We start from the raw sequence: 19,427 nt of genomic DNA on the forward strand, positions 1-19,427 counted from the left end.
TAATAAAACTTCGAAATTAATTATATCTCCATTTTGTTTTTTTATACTTTTAAAAAACCTTATTCGTCAATGACCCATACATGTTTGTTGAGTTGCTCATTTCTGCTTAAAAAATACTTCTCCATTTACGTCTAACAATCCTTCCATTTAGCGCACAGTGGGAATCTCGTGTCGGAGCAGACGGCAGCAGAGCCTGTGGTCATGAGTGCTGGCATATGTATCATATTAGCCAGAGAAACTCATGATGCAATGAAAAACAAGGGCTGCATTTACAAAAAATCCACTCAGAACTGCCAGGAGGGCATTTAATGTGACCTCTTAAGTGCACTGCACTAAACACTGCTGTTTGCTAGCATAAAAATGAAACATGAAGGCAGAACTCGTTACCATCAAATTACAGGGATTTGCATCGTTTAATGTAATACTGATAGACTAAATGTCAGTAAATGACACCAAGTATTTATAGATTCTAGATTAGATAAATCTCTGTCACTGCTTGGGACAAAATTTAACACATTTATAGACAAAATAATACTTAATCCTGGTTATTTGAGAGTCTGACAAACTGTATCTGCATAACCATGTAATACAATGATGCAGAAAATGTATTAAAAGTAGTAGATTCATAATTAAAACAATTGGAACTTCATGGCATTCATCTGTAAATACTTTCAGATGGATTCTTGTTGAGATTCCCTCATTATCTCACTGGCCAAGTCTTCTGTTTGTATTATTTTCTTCTTTCACCCAGAGATTTGTGTCAGGGCATTACGGGACATTGTCCCAAAGTTTGTATTCAAGGGTCACTTTTATTCCCATTTGATCAGATCCATTGAAACATGTTGCATACGTTCAGTCAACGACAGCAGTTTGATTGCCTCTTCTTAAAATTTTCATTACAATTATTAGAAATTTCTGTGGAGTGAACAAAAAATTTGCAGATGTAAGAAAAGATGATGTATAACCATAGTGAAAGATTTCCCAAGTAAAACAGAAATAAAATGTTTCAAATGAGCCCAAAGGGTGAATGTTTAACTTGTTGAAGGAATAGTTCACCCAAAAATTAAAGTTCTGCCATAATTTACTCATCTTTATGCCGTTTCAAAACATGTATGACTTTAATAGAATATAATAGAATAATAGAAAAATAGAACATATTTTGAAGAATGCTGGTTCCAAATGATATCCATTATATGGTCAAAAAATACAATGGAAGTTAATGGGAACCAAAATTGTTTCATTACCAACATTCTTCAAAATATCTTCTTTTAATGTTTTGTTGACTAGCCCCTTTAAGACATTTCTGTTATATTGCTTGGACTTTATTGAAAAAGAACTTACTGACAATATCACCAACTTGTCTAGAATTGTTCCTCTCCAGCTCAGATAATACAGTCGCCTCAAATGTAAGTGATGCGACCCGGAGGAAGAAGTCTCTCACACTTTCCCCTATGGAGGACAACAGAAATCATATAATTTGATAAAAAATTCAGTAAAAACAGCAATATTATGAAATATTATTACAATTTAAAATGAGTGTTTTCTATTTTAATAGAATTTAAAATGGAATTTATTCCTATGATGGCAACGTTGAATTTTCAGCATCATTACTCCAGTCTTCAGTGTCACATGATCCTTCAGAAATCATTCTAATATGCTGATTTGCTGCTCAATTATTAATAATAATCCTTATTATTATCAATGATGATAACAGTTTTTGCTGGAAACCATGATACATTTTTTCCCCTATTCGCTGATGAAAATAAAGCGAGTTAAATTTGTTAATTTTGTTTTGTTTTTGCGCACAATAAGTATCCTCGTCGCTTCGTAACATTAAGGTTGAACCACTGTAGTCACGTTGAATATTTTAACAATGTTTTTAGTACTTTTCAGGACATTGAATGTGGTCATTTCTTTGCTTTCAATGGAGGATAAAAAAAACTTACCCTCATGTCGTTCTACACCCGTAAGACCTTCGTTCATCTTCGGAACACAAATTAAGATATTTTGATGAAATCCGATGCCTCAGTGAGGCCTCCATAGACAGCAATGCCACTGAAAATCTCGAGATCCAAAAACAAAATAATGACTTTTCAACAATATCTTGTGATGGCTGATTTCAAAACACTGCTTCAGAGCTTTACAAACTGAATCAGTGGTTCGGAGCGCCAAAGTCGCGTGATTTCAGTAGTTTAGTCGTTTGATAGGAGATCCGAATCACTGATTCGAAACAAAAGAATTGTAAAGCTCAGAAGCAGTGTTTTGAAACCAGCAATCACGAGATATTGTTGAAAAGTCGTTATTTTGTTTTTTTTGGTGCACAAAAAGTATTCTAGTCGCTTTATAATATTAAGGTAGAACCACTGTAGTCACATGAACTGTTTTAAAATATGTTTTAGTACCTTTATGGATCTTGAGATTTTCAGTGGCATTGCTGTCTATGTAGGCCTCACCGAGCCATCGGATTTCATTAAATATATCTTAATTTGTGTTCCGAAGATGAACGAAGGTCTTACGGGTGTAGAACAACATGAGGGTGAGTAATTAATGGCAGAAATTTCATTTTTGGGTGAACTAACCCTTTAACTATCTTATTCCAATCTTTGGACGATAATGTATGATATGACGATATATTCAGATGGTTATGGTGCATTTTAGTGAGATTATTACTTTTTTTTTTATCTTCCATAAATTTTGAAAGATTTTGTCATTACTGCACAGAATATATGCATATTTTAATCTGCTTTTGCAACTACTTTGATTCAAAGTCTTTAACACTTCACTGTACCTGACAGGGCAGAGACGGCCCAATATTCTGCTCTGATCTCCTCCGAAAGTTTAACAGCCTCTTGCTCCATTTGGGCTAACTGATCTGGGTGCTATAGGGGATAAATATTCACCAAGACTAGTTATCTCGAGGAAACACTTTTGGGATTATTTTAGAATAATATAATTTCATGCATCCATATCCATTTTTTCTTTAAAAAAGTTAATGGAACACTTCTATGTCAACATCATGTGCAAATCAGTGTGGTGATGTTTAATGGCTTAAAGGTGATCATTTGATAACTCACACTAAGATCCTTCTTGGTTCCCACGAGGAAGAGGAGAACACTAGAAGGGTCATTGTCTCTCATGGCATCTTCAAGCCACTCTCTGAATAAACAGAGAGAAAACAGACATGGTTCATGACTATTCAGACAAGTGTTTCAAACCAAAGAAGTTGTCATACTGTACCTCGCATTATCCAAAGAGTTATAATTGCTCAGGTCAAACACAACGATGATGGCTGGGAACAAAAGACAAATTGTTTTTGCACAATTCACAGCAAGCGTATGCTTAATATAGTCTGTCTTATTACCTTGAGCTCCTCTGTAGTAGGTGGATGCAATGCATCTAAATCTTTCTTGACCTGCTGTGTCCCACCTGCAAAGGGAAAGAGGTCCATGATTGAAGGATGCAACCATATGTATGACTGTTAAACCTATAAAATACACAGAACTCACAACTGCAAATTGAAGGGCACACCGAGGACCTCAAATCTCTCCATCTCAAAATCCACTCCAATAGTCGCCTTGTACGTCTTGTCAAAAGTGTCTTTGCAGAATCTTCAGGTAAAAAATATTAAAAATTATAGTTAATCAAGCTGTAATTTTCTTTTTACATGCACACTGTTGGAATTAATTTAGTAACATGTAAATTTATCAGTAAAAGCACAATGAGATCTGAATGAGAATAGTAAATTAACATTGCAGATTCTTACCTATTTATTAAACACGTCTTCCCAACTGCTACATCACCAACTACAATGACCTTGGCTACGTTTAGCCTGAAAATATTTACAATAAAATAATTTTCATTCATACTGCATTGCACATTTGTATCATTTATCCAATCTAAACCAATCTACATGGTTTGTGTGTGAGCTTTTGCCTACATTGTGGGTACCAGCCAAAGGTCCCCATGTGGAAAAAGGCTTAATATATGTTAATGAGAATATCAAAACAATACAGTTAATGGAAAAGCCCCCACCATAATAGCAAAACAAATAATTGCATGTGTGTGAAAGAGAGAAAAAGAGTAACTTACCCTGTTTTCTGTCCTTGACATGCCTCTCTAACAGTAATATTAAAGCCATCTTTGGTGTGCACTGCAGCGTCCCTTGTAAAGTACTGAATAAATAGACCAATATAAATTAGTTAGGTTATGCTTTAAAACATTAAAACAAGACAAAACAAAAAGATCGCCTTTTATATAATAATCTGGTCCAGTTGAGTCTGGCTTATAGTATTACACAGTTATTCAACAAAGTAATCCACAATGTATGCGTTAAAGGGATAGTTCACCCAAAAATGAAAATTCTGTCATCATTTACTCACCCTCAAGTTGTTCCAAACCTGTAAATATTTCTTTGTTCTGTTGAACACAAAGGAAGATATTTTGAAGAAAGTTTGTAACCAGGCCGCTTTGGGGGACTTCCATAGTAGGAAAAATAAATACTATAGAAGTCAGTGGTGCCCCAGAACTGTTCAGTTTCCCACATTCTTCAAAATATCTTCCTTTGTGTTCAACAGAACAAAAAAATTTATACAGGTTTGGAACAACATGAGGGTGTGTAAATGATGACAGAATTTTCATTTTTGGGTGAACTATCCCTTTAAGTGTTGTAATTCTGATAAAAAAAATTAAAAAAAAGCTAGGGAGAAGTATAAAGATGTGCGAGTATAAAGATGTGCATTGAGACAAAATTAATAACTAACTAAAAATACAGAAAGTGTTACCAAAGGGAGTTCACAGATGATCCTGTCTCCTTTCACAGGGGGTAGAGAGCTCATCATGTGAGAGCTTTAACGAGACCACACAAACACTGAACCATTCTGTCCTGTGACTAGTGGGATAAACAAACATAAACATAATAGTAATACTAAATATTTGTTTCAAAAAATAAATAAATATAACTTACCTTACCGAAAGGTAGAAGGCTTTTTTTTTTTTTTTTTTTTTTTTTTTTTTTTTACATTCTACGAGTAGCCTATATTTTAGACTTGACAGTAAATTCGCATTAGGCTATTATTTAATCGACACATTTTTGTTGCTGAAGCAAATATTATTTTGTAGGATGTTTTGCGGCACATGCATGAAATATATAAACAAGTAATCGCCTATAAAAGTTTCACTGCGTGACTGTGCTCAACATAAGTACTCTCGCCCTGTGGCTGCTGCGCTCGATATTTACAGTGCGCAATTTAACTACAGAACCCATAATGCCTAGCGATGTTCTCGCGATGACTGCGTCTGTTAACGTGAACCCCTGCGATATACTGAAGGAAACCCCTCTCGTTCTTCCTTTCCCAACATGGCCCCGAAGGCGAAGAAGGAAGGTGCGTTAGGTTTATAGATTTTGCATTGTAAAAATAAAGTTTATTCTGATGATATACATCTGCGTTTGCGCTTAAATGTAATTGATATAGTTATGTTTCTATCTAGCGGTTTTATTGGGCGTCTGGAGTTAAATAACATTGTTTTTTAATGCAAGAAGTGCCGGAGTGAGACGTCCTCAGTCAGATCCGCGGTTAGCAAGCTAACAAAATTGAGCTACTTGCCATTGCAGTGTGTCATTCTATCAGACTGTCCGCGTGCTATAACCATTAACCAGCTGGCATAAACTGGTTACTTACTTTCCATTTGGATTGTACAGAGTAAAATACAAGTAAATAACACATCATTAGCTTGTCTTAGTTAGCTAGTACACACACGTGGCTACCAATATCTATCCGTTTCTCATTCATTACCAGCCAGTTTAGTGATTTTTAAAGAGTAATTCACTCAGCCTCGAAAACGATATCGTTTTGAAATTTCAGCAAATTTGAGTTTTAGGCATTTTAAAGCCGTTGCTTAAATGTATACACGTTAATATCCATGTACAAAATAATGTGTCGAAGTTCCTTACATTTTATAATAAAGCAATAAAATGCTTATTAGGGATGTGAAAACGAGTACATTGTACTCATTCATTGTCATATAGACTGCTTTGGTGATATTGTATGGTCATATTTTGTATATCTTTGTACAGCTGTACCGGCTAAGACCGAGGCCAAGTCCAAGGCCCTTAAAGCCAAGAAGGCTGTGCTGAAGGGTGTCCACAGCCAGAGGAGGAAGAAGATCAGGACCACCCCAACCTTCCGCCGGCCCAAGACCCTGCGTCTGAGGAGGCAGCCTAAGTACCCTAGGAAGAGCGCTCCACGCAGAAACAAGTGAGACCAGCATGCTATTTTGTGCTTTGTGACTCCCTGAAGTCCAGAGGGAATCTGTTACTTTGTGACAAATGTTTTAAAATCAGATGTTTTAGGATGCAAGTGATGGGAATTGCGATCAAAGCATGAAATTATGTGATTACAGTTTTTTTTTAAATACTGATGCATCCTCATTTCAACATTGAGATATAGATGGAACTCGAGCATAAATACAATGCAGAGCTTGCATGAGTTTTGATATCTCAATCATCCTGCCAGGCTGGACCATTATGCCATCATCAAGTTCCCGTTGACCACTGAGTCAGCCATGAAGAAGATCGAGGACAACAACACTCTGGTGTTCATTGTTGATGTCAAGGCTAACAAGCATCAGATTAAACACGCTGTCAAGAAACTGTACGACATCGACGTGGCTAAAGTCAACACACTGATCAGGTAGAACTCGGTTTATTCATCAAGTCTTTTAAAGCAGTGGTTCTCAACCTCGGGTCCGGGGACCTCAGCGAACTTCCAAGGTGGCCTCAAGATGATTAATAAATATTGAAATGAATAAATGTATTAAAAAAAATCTAACTCAAAATTTAAATGCTAAAGACATAAAATAGAGATGCATTTTTTATAATTAATAAAAATTTTAAAATTCTCCTTCGGTAATTGTTTTTAATTGGAGCATATACTGTTGGTTCATTTAATATCATGATAAAGAGTTAAATGAAGAAAATGAAGCCGTTTTGTCTTATAATAGAAATATTTGAAATAGCCAGTATAGGAGAGCTTTTGAATATTGTTGCTAACAGGGTGCCTTTGAGTCAAAAAGTTTGAGAACCACTGTTTTAAAGCAAAACTTGTCTGGCCAATGAGGTCTGCTCAATGATAATCATTGTGGGAGAAGCCCTGCTGTGCAATGATGTAAAGATAATCATTACTCTGAAACGTGATGTTCTCAAAGGAACCACTGATGCACAGGAAGAGCGTTGTTAAATTTGTGATGATGTGATGGAATGTGTTCTAAATGCTTTATTGCTCCCTGCAGGCCTGATGGTGAAAAGAAGGCATACGTTCGTCTTGCACCAGATTATGATGCCTTGGATGTTGCAAACAAGGTAAATTAGTAAATGTTCACACTTGTATCAAACAGTTGATGTTGTCAGCTTCATGTAGCTACAATTGGCTGCTGAGGAAATCGTCAATCTTTGCAAATGATGTAAACTACAATTCTGCCTGAATGATTGTGATGCATTCAAAGGAACCACTGATGCTTTGTTCTTTCTTTTTTTTAATGAAATGTTAGTGCTCCGATCTGTGCTGATTGTCGTCTTTTTTCCTTACAGATTGGCATCATCTAAAGTGCTCTTGGTCAGATGTACAGAAGAATAAATGTTTGTAAAAACTGCTATTGTGGCTTCATTTGTTTACATTTCTTAGAATACTAGTTTGAGAATGGGTCCCCCCCCCATGCCCAAAAATGTTCATTTGTGTTTTTCTTTGTAGTTTCAGTATAATTAATCAGTAAAGCTAGATAAGTAAATTAAAGCTAGAGCATCTGCAGGATAATATTCTATCATATCTAATTATCATTCATCTAATATGTATTACATGTTGTAATTATTGTAATTATTAGGGCTGGTTATTTCACTATTCGATTCAATTTTGATTCATTATCGATTATTTTGGGTATATATCAGGTACAGTACATGGCAAATTTTCTCATGGAAAAAAAATCTCTAAACTAATGCTGTAAACACATGGGAGTCAGTTGGTAGGCCTACTAATTTACTATATAATATTAAAGGTTAAAAATAACTGATTTGCAATTGCATTACACCCAAAGAAGTTTTTATAATAAAAGTTATAATACTGACTTCAGTCACAATTTTTTCTACTCCAATTAGTTTTTTAAAAAAATATAAATATTTAAATAGCAGCTGCCATAACTTGATGTATTTATATTTAGCAAAACTGAGCTCAAGCGCTGCAGCAATCTATTTTTTGAATTTTGTAAGATTTCAAATTCTGTCCATTTTAAGACTTTTTCATATCAAAAGTAAAGCTTATTATGATTTATTGGATGGGAGGCAAGCTAACAATGTTCTGTTCATTCATCAACTGAAAACAGGATAGACTAATTGATTCTTGGGATTAAAGAATTGATATTGGTTCATAAAAATGAGAATAGATTTTAAAAAAAAAAACAAATTTACCCAGCCTTAGTAATTATACATAATTGAAGTTTGTGCCTCATGAACATGGATTTATGGATCGACTGTTATCTGTTGTTTCAGTCACCCTATCTAGTTAGGTTCTGAATTCTTGACAGCCCACTGAGTGCAGGGCAACATTTTTAGGTTGATCTTTAGGGTGAGAAATGAAAAGTGGCACAGTAGCTTACCTTGAGTTTTCCTCTGTGAGAAAAATGGAGAGGTAAAAAGCAAAATATTTTCCAGTTATATCACTGCTGTCAGTTGTGTGAGTGAGTTGCATCAGGTGATTCAAAAGGAACTGTATGACACTTAAGGGGCCTGTGGTGCTCCTGCAGAGGGTGTTTTTTTTTTTTTTTTTCAAACTAAAGTGATAAATATTTTAACCAAAGTTAAAGTTACAGAACGGGTCCCTATATGAATACAGTAATAATAGGGTATACTAAATATACACTATAACCCAAAAATAAAGTTTTATGCAGTGTGTATCAGGGATCCCTGCTCTGTCTCTCCACCAAGGGAACAAGCCTAAAAACGGTTGAATACTCCTGAATTAAATTTGAAATGCAAACTCAAATGATTTTTGCTAAATGTAAATTCCAAACACTATTATTGAACTTTTTTTTTTTCTGCAGAACTGAGGTAACTGGTGAGAGAGCTTCATTCCTAATACATAATTTTTTAGGAAGATACTTGATCATTTTCTTAAAGTTTGAATTCCCCTTCATTGCTCTCTCAGAAGGAATTTATAAAGCTAGTTCATTTCTGCATTTGGGTGCAAAGCTTTATCGGTATTACTTAGTATTAGAATCTGACACACTTTACCCCACAGCTACCATTTTGGGAAAATATTTCTTTTAATAATTTGCTTTTAATTCAAATAACCCATTTAATCCCACCGGTAACAATAGTGACCATAAAGAAGGTTTTCATTTATGAAGCTCAAGAAGTGTTACTAACTGGTGTTTTAGTGCATTTCTTGCAAATATAGAAAAAATAAAGGGTCTCAATTAAATATGTGCAGTTTCACACGGTTAGTGCAAATAGTCACATGACCAGAGCAGTTTAATTATTGTTCAGTAGCTGATGGCTGCATCAAAGCTCCAAAACAAAAGTTTAGTATGTTAACAAAGATGTGACAAAGATTTTTGGTACACATTATCTTTAAGGTGTCTAGTATTATTATATGACTTCACGGTTATTTGGTTTTGTTAAGTTTGGTCATAGAATGAGTAAATATGTTAATGGAAACAACAGTGACCAGTGGGTAATACAGAATGAACTATCCAATTGCAGTTGTTAGGGAAGGTTGCACTAAAATGTTGCGATGACAAAGTTACAGTGAATATTGCACTAAATTAAAAGTTAAAATGTTACAAATAAGTTACAGTCTTGATGTTTTAAATAGGCTACTGGTTGCACTAATATAACAATATTAGCCTATATATGTTACAATAAAGTAACATTTTTGAAATGCATTGATGTTTGTAATTTTTTTTTTTTTTTTTGTCTTTTATCTCAGATTAAATTTAAAATTATAATCAAAGACTTTACATGGGCTTTAGTAATAAGTGTTGTATAATGGTTTTTATGTATAATAGTAACCCTAGAATGTGATGAAATGTGTTAAAATCTGGGCTGAGATAGGCCATAAAAGAATTTTGATTACTGCAGCAATATGTTAATTCAGTATACACATTATCCCACCGGTCACAATTCCAACCGACCATAAAACACAATTGTTTACACACTTTTCCATAAAAATTTCAAAAAATAATTATTGGTTATTTCAAGGGGATACTAATGACATAACTTGGATATTTTCATGTCTTTGGATAGGTTATGATGACCCTTGCCTTGGATACCCTGCACTGCAAAGTTACTTTCTTAGTATTATTTTCCAGTATAAACATTCTTAAATCAACATACATTTATTTGAAAAGCAAAATTACATAAGATAATGGGTCTCATTCACTAATAATTGCATGGATTATTTGTATTTATACGCACAGGAAAAATGTTCACCTAATTGTACACACATGGATTTTTCTTAACCTCATTCGAACGTTAATGAATTTGGAGAATAAACCATGTCCATAAGGGCTTCCCGAACACCAATTCCTTTATATTATTTAACATGAAATATGTATGGATAAACGCATCATCTTAACGCGTTTATAATGCCACCCAGGGTGTAGCCTAATTTTTGCGTACGAGTGGTTTCAGTTGTACCGCTCGTACATTTTTTTTTCGTAAATTTAGAATACATTTTAGAACTAAAGTTATTGATGAATCATATGTTCGTGAAAACGTTCGTACGCAGATTTCACGCATAAATTTGTGCGTACACATGCTTGCTTAGCGAACGAGACCCATTATTTGTACTGCAAAACAAGGCAAAAATACTTCATTTTTGCAGTGTAAAACCCATCTGTAGCAGATTCTTAAACAATTGTCTACCATGACTCTTGAGTTTAAAGTTGTTTATTGAGTTTAAGTTTTAAACATTTTTTAAAAAAATTAAAAATAAATGTTTTATTCTAACATGTTTTAAATGTCTCTGATTGGCGTCAGACCGTCTCTGGTGAGGTTTATCTGTTCAGAACAGATATCCTATGGATAAATGTTGTTAACAGTCACTTGAATTCAGTCTTTGGTTTATGGACTGATAGACATCAGCATCTGTTAGTTCAGTCCTCAGCAAATTTAGGAGCACTGTTGTGAGGACGACGCTTGTTGAAGAAGTCGGTTCGGAGGAGGCGGTAGAAATAGATGAGAATCATGATGTTCATGAGCATCATGGTTATCAGGAAGTAGAGAGCATGATCCAATGTCGAGTAGTGATGTATGAGGTACCAGGTGAGGTAAAACTGTGCTCCAAGCCGGAAGGTCACGTAAGTCACCACATTCAACAGTTTATTAACGGTGTAGATGAAAGAGTTATGGGCCACCTTAGCCAGTTTGAGCAGTAAACGTGTGTGCAGGAACACACTGTTCACCTCCACAAATAAAGCCACCACTGCACCCGCCACATACTGATGTGTGAACACGGCGTACAGGAAACACCAGATCACCTATAGGGAAAGATATACAATTAATACACCCTAGATGAGTAGGGTGAAAAAAATAAAAACAAATATCACCATATTTCTTCAGTTGAATAAAATGAGTGTTATTAAAGGGATAGTTCACCCAAAAATGAAAATTATCCCATGATTTACTCACCCTCAAACCATTCTAGGTGTATATGACTATCTTCTTTCAGATGAACACAATCAGAGATATATTTAAAAATATCCTTAGTCCTTCAAGCTTTATAATGGTTGTGAATGGAGGGCTGCGTTTTGAAGTAAAAAATATGCATCCATCCATAAAACAAGTAATCCATACGACTCCAAGGGGTTAATAAAGGTCTTCTGAAGCGAAGCGATGTGTTTTAGGAAGAAAAATATCCATATTTAAAACTTTATAAATTCAAATAAATTCGCCAAATTAATAACCCCTGATGTATGACGCAGGATGTAGGGGTAAATTGCGACAAATTTAAGCTCCTCTTCACTTATATTGAAATCCTCTGAAATTTCTCTTTAAAAATTATCGTTTTAGACTTACAATCCATGACCAATGATTTGTTTTGCTCTATCCTATTCACCAACGTAATGACCGGTCAATGATGTCAGGTCAAAGGATACTCTTCCGCCGCAAATCGACTTCCACATTCTGCGTACGGTCGTCCGCCGGAAGCTAGTTATTTGAATTTATAACGTTTTAAATATGGATATTTTTCTTACAAAAACGCATCACTTCACTTTAGAAAGCCTTTATTAACCCCCTGGAGTCGTATGGATTACTTTTTTTAAGGATGGATGCATTATTTTTGACTTCCAAACGTGGCCCCCCATTCACAACCATTATAAACCTTGGAGGACTAAGGATATTTTTAAATATACTGTATCTGATTGTGTCTGTCTGAAAGAAGATAGTCATATACACCTAAGGTGGCTTGAGGGTGAGTGAATCTTGGGATAATTTTCATTTTTGGGTGAACTATCACTTTAAGTCTACAGATGCAAATAGATAAAGTGCAATAAAGTAAACACTTAAAAGTGTATGTTCTCTATTCCCCTAGTCTGAATTAAACAACACATTATGAAATGCCAAATAGTCCAAAATATAAAAATTTACAAGTGTATGTACAACAATGTTTTTGTCTGTAGTGTCTTTCAACCTAATTTGCTCTAGTAAATATATAGCTATATATGAATCCAGCCAATCTTAGTGATAACCGAGTAACACTTTCCAGGAGTTTTGAACTCAGCTTTTGTTTCTTATACAGTGTCTTTCTAGGGGGATTGTTTGTCATTATTGCACATGGTTTCAACTTGCTAGAATTGCATGGATTTTCTTTCTTTTTTTTTTTCTTTTTTTTTTTTCAGGACGAGCAATGAGGACTTGCCAAACAAGGAATCAAGTACAAGAAACATATATTATGTACAAAGTACAAAAGGCATGTTTCCCTGGAGTACACTGGGAATGATGCATAATCAACCACTGTGGCTGTGCACACACCCCACTTCAGGATTAAGGTTGAGCCCACTCTAACCTGTGTTCAAAATCAATAACTGGATTGCTCAAGAAACTTTGCTATGAATCTCAAGCTTTTTCAGTTGTGACATTCTCCAGGTCTATATACTTTTTATGACTTTTTATGACTTTGCCTAGAACTTTTAAAAATGTTTCATAGCCTTGTATGATAACCTGTGTATTGACTTACCATAGCATGGTGAAGTAAAAACTCCCAAGATGCTTTTGCGTATCCACTAAAAATAATGTCTCCAGCATCCTGAATGAAGTACCCTGTTGAAGGAGATCAATTCTGAATTTATTGACAAAACCATTAAAATAAATTGTGTTTTATTATAAGAGGGTTAAAGTTTACAATTTCCAGTCCCTGTATGTGAAACAGGTTCACTGTATAGTGTCACTCAACGAGTGTTAAAGGTGTCTGTGTTTGGAACAGTTTCTATAGATTCTCAGATTAAAGGGTTAGTTCACCCAAAAATGAAAATTCTGTCATTAATTACTCACCCTTATGTCGTTCCACACCCGTAAGACCTTCGTTCATCTTCAGAACACAAATTATGATATTTTTGATAAAATCCGATGGCTCAGTGAGGCCAGCATTGACAGCAAGATAACTAACACTTTCAGATGCCCAGAAAGCTACTAAAAACATTTAAAACAGTTCATGTGACTGCAGTGGTTCAATCTTAATGTTATGAAGCGATGAGAATACTTTTTGTGGGCCAAAAACACAAAATAACGACTTCATTCCACAATATCTAGTGATGGGCGATTTCAAAACACTGCTCCATTAAGCTTCGGAGCTTTACGAATCTTTTGATTCGAATGAGTGGTTTGGAGTGCGTATCAAACTACCAAAGTCACATGATTTCAGTAAACAAGGCTTTGTTACATCATAAGTGATTCGAAATTTCAATGGTTCACCACTGGGGGGCGTGACTTTAGCAGAATCAAAAGATTCGTAAAGCTTCGAAACTTCATGAAGCGCTGTTTTTTGAAATCGCCCATCACTAGATATTGTTGAATAAAGTTGTTATTTTGTTTTTTTGGCGCACAAAAGTATTCTCGTCGCTTCATAACATTAAGGTTGAACCACTGTAGTCACATGAACTGTTTTAAATATGTCTGTAGTACCTTTCTGGGCATTAAAAGTGTTAATTGTCTTGCTGTCAATGCAGGCCTCACTGAGCCATCAGATTTTATCAAAAATATCTTAATTTGTGTTCTGAAGATGAAAGAAGGTCTTACAGGTGTGGAACGACATGAGGGTGAGTAATTAATGACAGAATTTTAATTTTTGGGTGAACTAACCCTTTAATCTCTAGGGTTTCAGTCCTTTCAACGTTTCTTTGACTATAATAATTTTTTGATTAATAAAAGTTTGGGGTCAGTTAAATTAATACTTTTGTTCAGCAAGGCTACATTAAAATGGTGATAGTAAAGACCTGTTATTAATCAGCACAACTGTTTTTAACACTTATAATAATAAGAAATGTTTCTTAAGCACTAAATCAGCATATTAGAATGATTTCTGAAGGATCATGTGACACTGAAGACTGTAATGATTAGAGAGTAATGATGCTGAAAATTCAGCTTTGCCATTACAGGAATAAATTACATTTTGTATATAATTATTTTTTAATATTTCACAATACTGCTGTTTGTACTGTATTATTGATCAAAGAAATTTAGCCTTGTTGAACATGAGAAACATATCTTTCAAAAACATTTTAAAAATCTTACCGACCCTAAATGTTGTTTGGTTTTGTGTATATATATATATATATATATATAATATATATATAAAATACTGTATATGCATACATATTCTCACATGCTCACATGTACAGTATATACACTGCCTGGCCAAAAAAAAAAAGTCGCTGTTTGAACTCAGCTTTTGTTGCTTATACAGTGTCTTTCTAGGGGGATTGTTTGTCATTATTGCACATGGTTTCAACTTGCTAGAATTGCATGGATTTTTTTTTTTTTTTTTTTTTTCAGGACGAGCAATGAGGACTTGCCAAACAAGGAATCAAGTACAAGAAGAAGTAAAAGAAACATATATTATGTACAAAGTACAAAAGGCATGTTTCCCTGGAGTACACTGGGAATGATGCATAATCAACCACTGTGGCTGTGCACACACCCCACTTCAGGATTAAGGTTGAGCCCACTCTAACCTGTGTTCAAAATCAATAACTGGATTGCTCAAGAAACTTTGCTATGAATCTCAAGCTTTTTTCAGTTGTGACATTCTCCAGGTCTATATACTTTTTATGACTTTTTATGATTTTGCCTAGAACTTTTAAAAATGTTTCATAGCCTTGTATTGAAATTTAGCCTTGTTGAACATGAGAAACATATCTTTCAAAAACATTTAAAAAATCTTACCGACCCTAAATGTTGTTTGATTTTGTATATATATATATATATATCTATATATATATAAAAATACTGTATATGCATACATATTCTCACATGCTCACATATACAGTATATACACTGCCTGGCCAAAAAAAAAAGGTCGCTGTTTGGATTTAAATAGGCAAATACTTAAGAATCTATGAATGGATCATTATTAAAGTGATTATTATGTTTCTAGCATGTTATATGTTTGGCAACGATTCTTTTAACCCTGAAAGATGGAGTGTGTAGCTTTTCATTTCTTAAACAACCATGTAGGAAGACACATCATAACATCACAACATTTATTTCCATCGAGAGGTGCGTCATTTTTTGGTCAAGATCTTGTATTGACAATGCAAGAGGTGAGCACTCTGTAAAGTCTCCTCCAGCACATCCCAAAAACTTACACTGAGGTTAAGGTCAGTGCCAATTCATGTGTGAAAATGATTCTTCATGTTCCCTCCCAACAATTCTTTCACAATTTGAGCATGTTGAATATTGACATTGTCATCCTGGAATATGGCCATGATACATTTTAAAACATGGTTTAAGAAATGAAAAGCTACACACTCCATCTTTTAGGGTTAAAAGAACCGTTGCCAAACATATAACATGCTAGAAACATAATAATCATTGTAATAATGATCCATCCATAGACTCTTAAGTATTTGCTTATTAAAATCCATACAGCAACTTTTTTTTTTTTGGGCAGAGTTTTCTATGTGCTTGAACACACAGGAGAACATGAGCATCAGATAAATAAGATGTGAGTAGCATAATGATTTGTACACTTACTACTTGTGTCAAATTTCTAGGTTCATTGTGTTGCATTTTACTGTATGTTAGTACAATGTGTTCCTCATATGATGACATGTTTACTGACCAGATGAGACGATGACTAGCATGTAGGATGAAGGGGTGTAAGTTGAGTGGATTTCATGCACCATCACAGGATGCTGTATGACACTGTCGGCACACAGACAGATTCATGTAGGGTGTTGATCATTTCAACCAGAGGATCAAAATACAACAGACATGTGCTCAGTAACAGACACTAAAGAACAGAAAAAAGAGTGAAAAAGTCTACTGCTGTTAGAAATTCTTGCTTGGTTTGTGGGGAGAAGTGATTCACTCATTCTCTCAATCCATGCCGGTAAAACAGGTTTTTCCTGTTTCTAAACTGAAAGATCTGTAACCGAAGGTTAAGTGCTGTTTATGAACATTCATTAACTTGTGTTTATTCTTAGACAGTGCTATTAGAACAAACTAACCGCAACGTCCAAAAATAAACACAAGTTATATATATAATGAAAGTGAAGATTGGTGTTTGGTGATTTGTTGCTCTTACTGAACACAATTCATAAAACAATTCAATGAAAAGCTGAATGAAAACTAAAACAACTCACCAGGCGACGGCCCAAGTGCCAGTCAGCAGTGAATGGACAAGTGACACTGAGAGGTTCCTCCATTTCCACGTCCTCCAGGGGTCTGTTTCCACTATGCTGGGGCTGGGCACAGTCTGCAGGAACCTGTGAAGAATCCTGAAGGTTACAGAACAGAACAAGACATACAGGGCTGGATGCTTCTGCACTTCATTCAGCCATGTGTCCATCCTCCACACTTTATTCTGTGTCTCTTCTTTTCTCGGACAGCGAGTCCTTCTTATGTTGTTTCCTTGGTGATCTAAACTTTCTGTGCCCTTTCCAACAGTGTCCACATGAATCGCATTCAGATTCTTGAAACGGTGCCTGTTTTCTTCCACTTTTTCCTCGAGTCTTCCTTACACCCAGGCTCTTTGTATTTATTCTCCACCTTCTCACTCTTTTCTCCACGTGCTGGTGCCTGTCATAGGTGTGGTATCTGTCACAGTACCTGTCTGTTCAACACTGATTGGCTGATGATGAATATGTCTGTGGGAGTGTTACGACAGGGAATGACGGTTGTATCTCCCTTGAACTTTCTGTGTCCATCTCACTGTATTCCACAATCAAGGAAAAACATTTGTGCTTGCAGTGAAGCAGTTATGTCAACTGCGAGTGAAACTGTGTGTATGTGTGTGGGTGAGTGAGTGAATGAGTGAGTGGGGGAGCACAATAGAACAATAGAAACCATTTAAACTCACAGTCATACTGCTGTCCCTAATAAATGAAATGGCCTCTGTCCTGCAGCTGGATCAAATGACTTCACTCATACTGTCACAACAGGGAGGAATGGCTTACAGAAAACACTTTGTTGCGTTTGGTCAGCTTTCAGTTGTGATATGGGACAAATTATCACTCTACAATAACTTAATTCATGTTTACTGGCCGAACTTTTGAGGAATTTGAGTTACATATTGACTCAACATTGTGCTCAATGTCCTATAAAGTGGCCCCAAAAGTACTGGACATCATTTGGGACACTTTATTCACATAAATGTTTACATGTCTGCATTAGATGCAAAATACCGAAACCAAGTGGCATCAGAGAACAATTGTTGCTAAAAAAAAATGATCAGAAGTAACATTTTTGTCATTTTTTAGCCAACTGGTGTCACAATGATTTATGAACATGTTCCACTGAAGTCTGAAAACCATAAGTTGTCACAATAATTTAATAACAAATGTTATTAATTATAAATATAATCTTGTTATTTTTATATTATAAAATAACAGTGCATATATTGATTTATAATTTGAAACCTAACAAACTTAATTTTGTGAAATGATTGAAAAGTGCTCTTTTTTTAAATAAATAAATACCAATTGGTTTGCTATTTTTTTTTATATATTATGTTAAAATGACATTCATATATATTCTGGGAAAACTACAATTAAATGAAAGTAAAGGTGTGGAAAGTATTTAAATGTATCCATGAATTGATTAAAAACAGTTCAGACAGAGTTATGACCCTTAGGATTTAAAGGGATAGTTCACCCAAAAATGAAAATTTCAAGCTGTTCCAAACCTGTATGAATTTCTTTCTTCTTTTGAACACAAAAGAAGATATTTTGAAGAAAGTCGGTAACCAAAACTGTTGATGGCCCCTGTTGACTTTTTTTTTTCCATACTATGGAAGTCAATGGGGTCTATCAACTGTTTGGTTAACCATATTCTTCAAAATATCTTCTTTTGTCAATTTCCCTGGGAGAAGTCACTGAGGTTAAACAACTCAACAGTGGCAAAGCCCAGGGGATTGATGAGATCCGCCCAGAAATGCTGAAAGCAATGGGTGTGGAGGGGATGTCTTGGATGACACGCCTCTTCAACATTGCGTGGGAGTCGGGGACAGTTCCCAAGGAGTGGCTGACCAGGGTGGTGGTTCCCCTGTTCAAAAAGGGGGACCTGAGAGTGCGTGCCAATCACTTTTCAGCCTCCCTGGTAAAGTCTACTCCAAGGTGCTGGAAAGGAGGGTGCGGCCGATAGTCAAACCTCAGATTTAAAGAGGAACAATGCGGATTCCGCCCTGGTCGTGGAACAACGGACCAGCTTTTTACTCTCACAAGGTTCCTGGAGGGGGCCTGGGAGTATGCACATCCGGTCTAGATGTGCTTTGTGGATCTGGAGAAGGTGTGTGACCGGGTCCCCCAGGAGATACTGTGGGAGGTGCTGCGGGAGTATGGGGTGAGGGGGTCCCTTCTCAGGGCTATCCAATCGCTGTACATCCAAAGCGAGAGCTGGCACACACTCGAACAACCAGGTTCTCGGCGGTAAGTCGGATTTGTTCCAGGTGGGGGTTGGCCGCCGCCAGGGCTGCGCTTTGTCACCAATCCTGTTTGTGATATTTATGGACAGGATATCGGGGCGTAGTCATGGTGGGGAGGGGTTGCGGTTCGGTGGGATGGGAATCTCATCGCTGCTTTTTGCAGATGATGTGGTTCTGATGGCATCATTGGTCCGTGACCTTCAATACTCACTGGATCGGTTCGCAGCTGAGTGTGTAGTGGCTGGGATGAGGATTAGCACCTCTAAATCTGAGGCCAATTAAGGAACTCGGAGTAGA

At 35.8% G+C, this 19,427-nt stretch overlaps 3 protein-coding genes and 2 non-coding genes across 9 annotated transcripts; 3 read left to right on the forward strand and 2 right to left on the reverse strand.

Annotated features, from left to right (window-relative positions):
* Nucleotides 1-394: 394 nt before the first annotated feature.
* Nucleotides 395-5,225, reverse strand: rab34b (RAB34, member RAS oncogene family b). Of its 5 annotated transcripts, none has more exons than XM_051877987.1 (12): nt 4,964-5,219; nt 4,782-4,845; nt 4,090-4,172; nt 3,938-3,976; nt 3,764-3,829; nt 3,507-3,608; nt 3,362-3,426; nt 3,238-3,289; nt 3,075-3,156; nt 2,789-2,879; nt 1,342-1,449; nt 395-915 (listed from the first exon to the last, which is right to left on the reverse strand). In XM_051877987.1, exons 2-12 carry the CDS (start codon nt 4,836-4,838, stop codon nt 857-859), a joined length of 804 nt encoding a protein of 267 aa, XP_051733947.1. In that variant the 5' UTR covers nt 4,839-4,845; nt 4,964-5,219; the 3' UTR covers nt 395-856. The 5 variants fall into 5 exon arrangements, 4 of the variants coding, with proteins under 4 accessions (XP_051733947.1, XP_051733946.1, XP_051733944.1 ...); XM_051877986.1 differs by having other exon boundaries at nt 4,782-4,888; nt 4,969-5,218; XM_051877984.1 differs by having other exon boundaries at nt 4,782-4,888; nt 4,964-5,218.
* Nucleotides 5,226-5,254: 29 nt separating this feature from the next.
* Nucleotides 5,255-7,648, forward strand: rpl23a (ribosomal protein L23a). The gene is made up of 5 exons (XM_051877991.1): nt 5,255-5,381; nt 6,074-6,254; nt 6,513-6,689; nt 7,288-7,357; nt 7,586-7,648. The coding sequence occupies exons 1-5, from the start codon at nt 5,357-5,359 to the stop codon at nt 7,598-7,600; spliced, it is 468 nt and encodes a 155-aa protein (XP_051733951.1). The 5' UTR covers nt 5,255-5,356; the 3' UTR covers nt 7,601-7,648.
* LOC127504389 (small nucleolar RNA SNORD42) lies at nt 7,154-7,218 on the forward strand. Its single transcript, XR_007927358.1, has one exon. It is a non-coding gene; the product is annotated as a small nucleolar RNA SNORD42 (small nucleolar RNA).
* LOC127504390 (small nucleolar RNA SNORD42) lies at nt 7,448-7,515 on the forward strand. The gene has a single exon (XR_007927359.1). It is a non-coding gene; the product is annotated as a small nucleolar RNA SNORD42 (small nucleolar RNA).
* Nucleotides 7,649-10,920: 3,272 nt separating the features above from the next.
* On the reverse strand, nt 10,921-17,489 carry tlcd1 (TLC domain containing 1). The gene is made up of 4 exons (XM_051877989.1): nt 16,852-17,489; nt 16,329-16,411; nt 13,227-13,309; nt 10,921-11,526 (listed from the first exon to the last, which is right to left on the reverse strand). The coding sequence occupies exons 1-4, from the start codon at nt 17,055-17,057 to the stop codon at nt 11,143-11,145; spliced, it is 756 nt and encodes a 251-aa protein (XP_051733949.1). The 5' UTR covers nt 17,058-17,489; the 3' UTR covers nt 10,921-11,142.
* Between the last annotated feature and the right edge of the window lie 1,938 nt (nt 17,490-19,427).

This window comes from Ctenopharyngodon idella, chromosome 21, assembly GCF_019924925.1.
Source record: "Ctenopharyngodon idella isolate HZGC_01 chromosome 21, HZGC01, whole genome shotgun sequence".
In the NCBI taxonomy this organism is placed as follows: domain Eukaryota; kingdom Metazoa; phylum Chordata; class Actinopteri; order Cypriniformes; family Xenocyprididae; genus Ctenopharyngodon; species Ctenopharyngodon idella.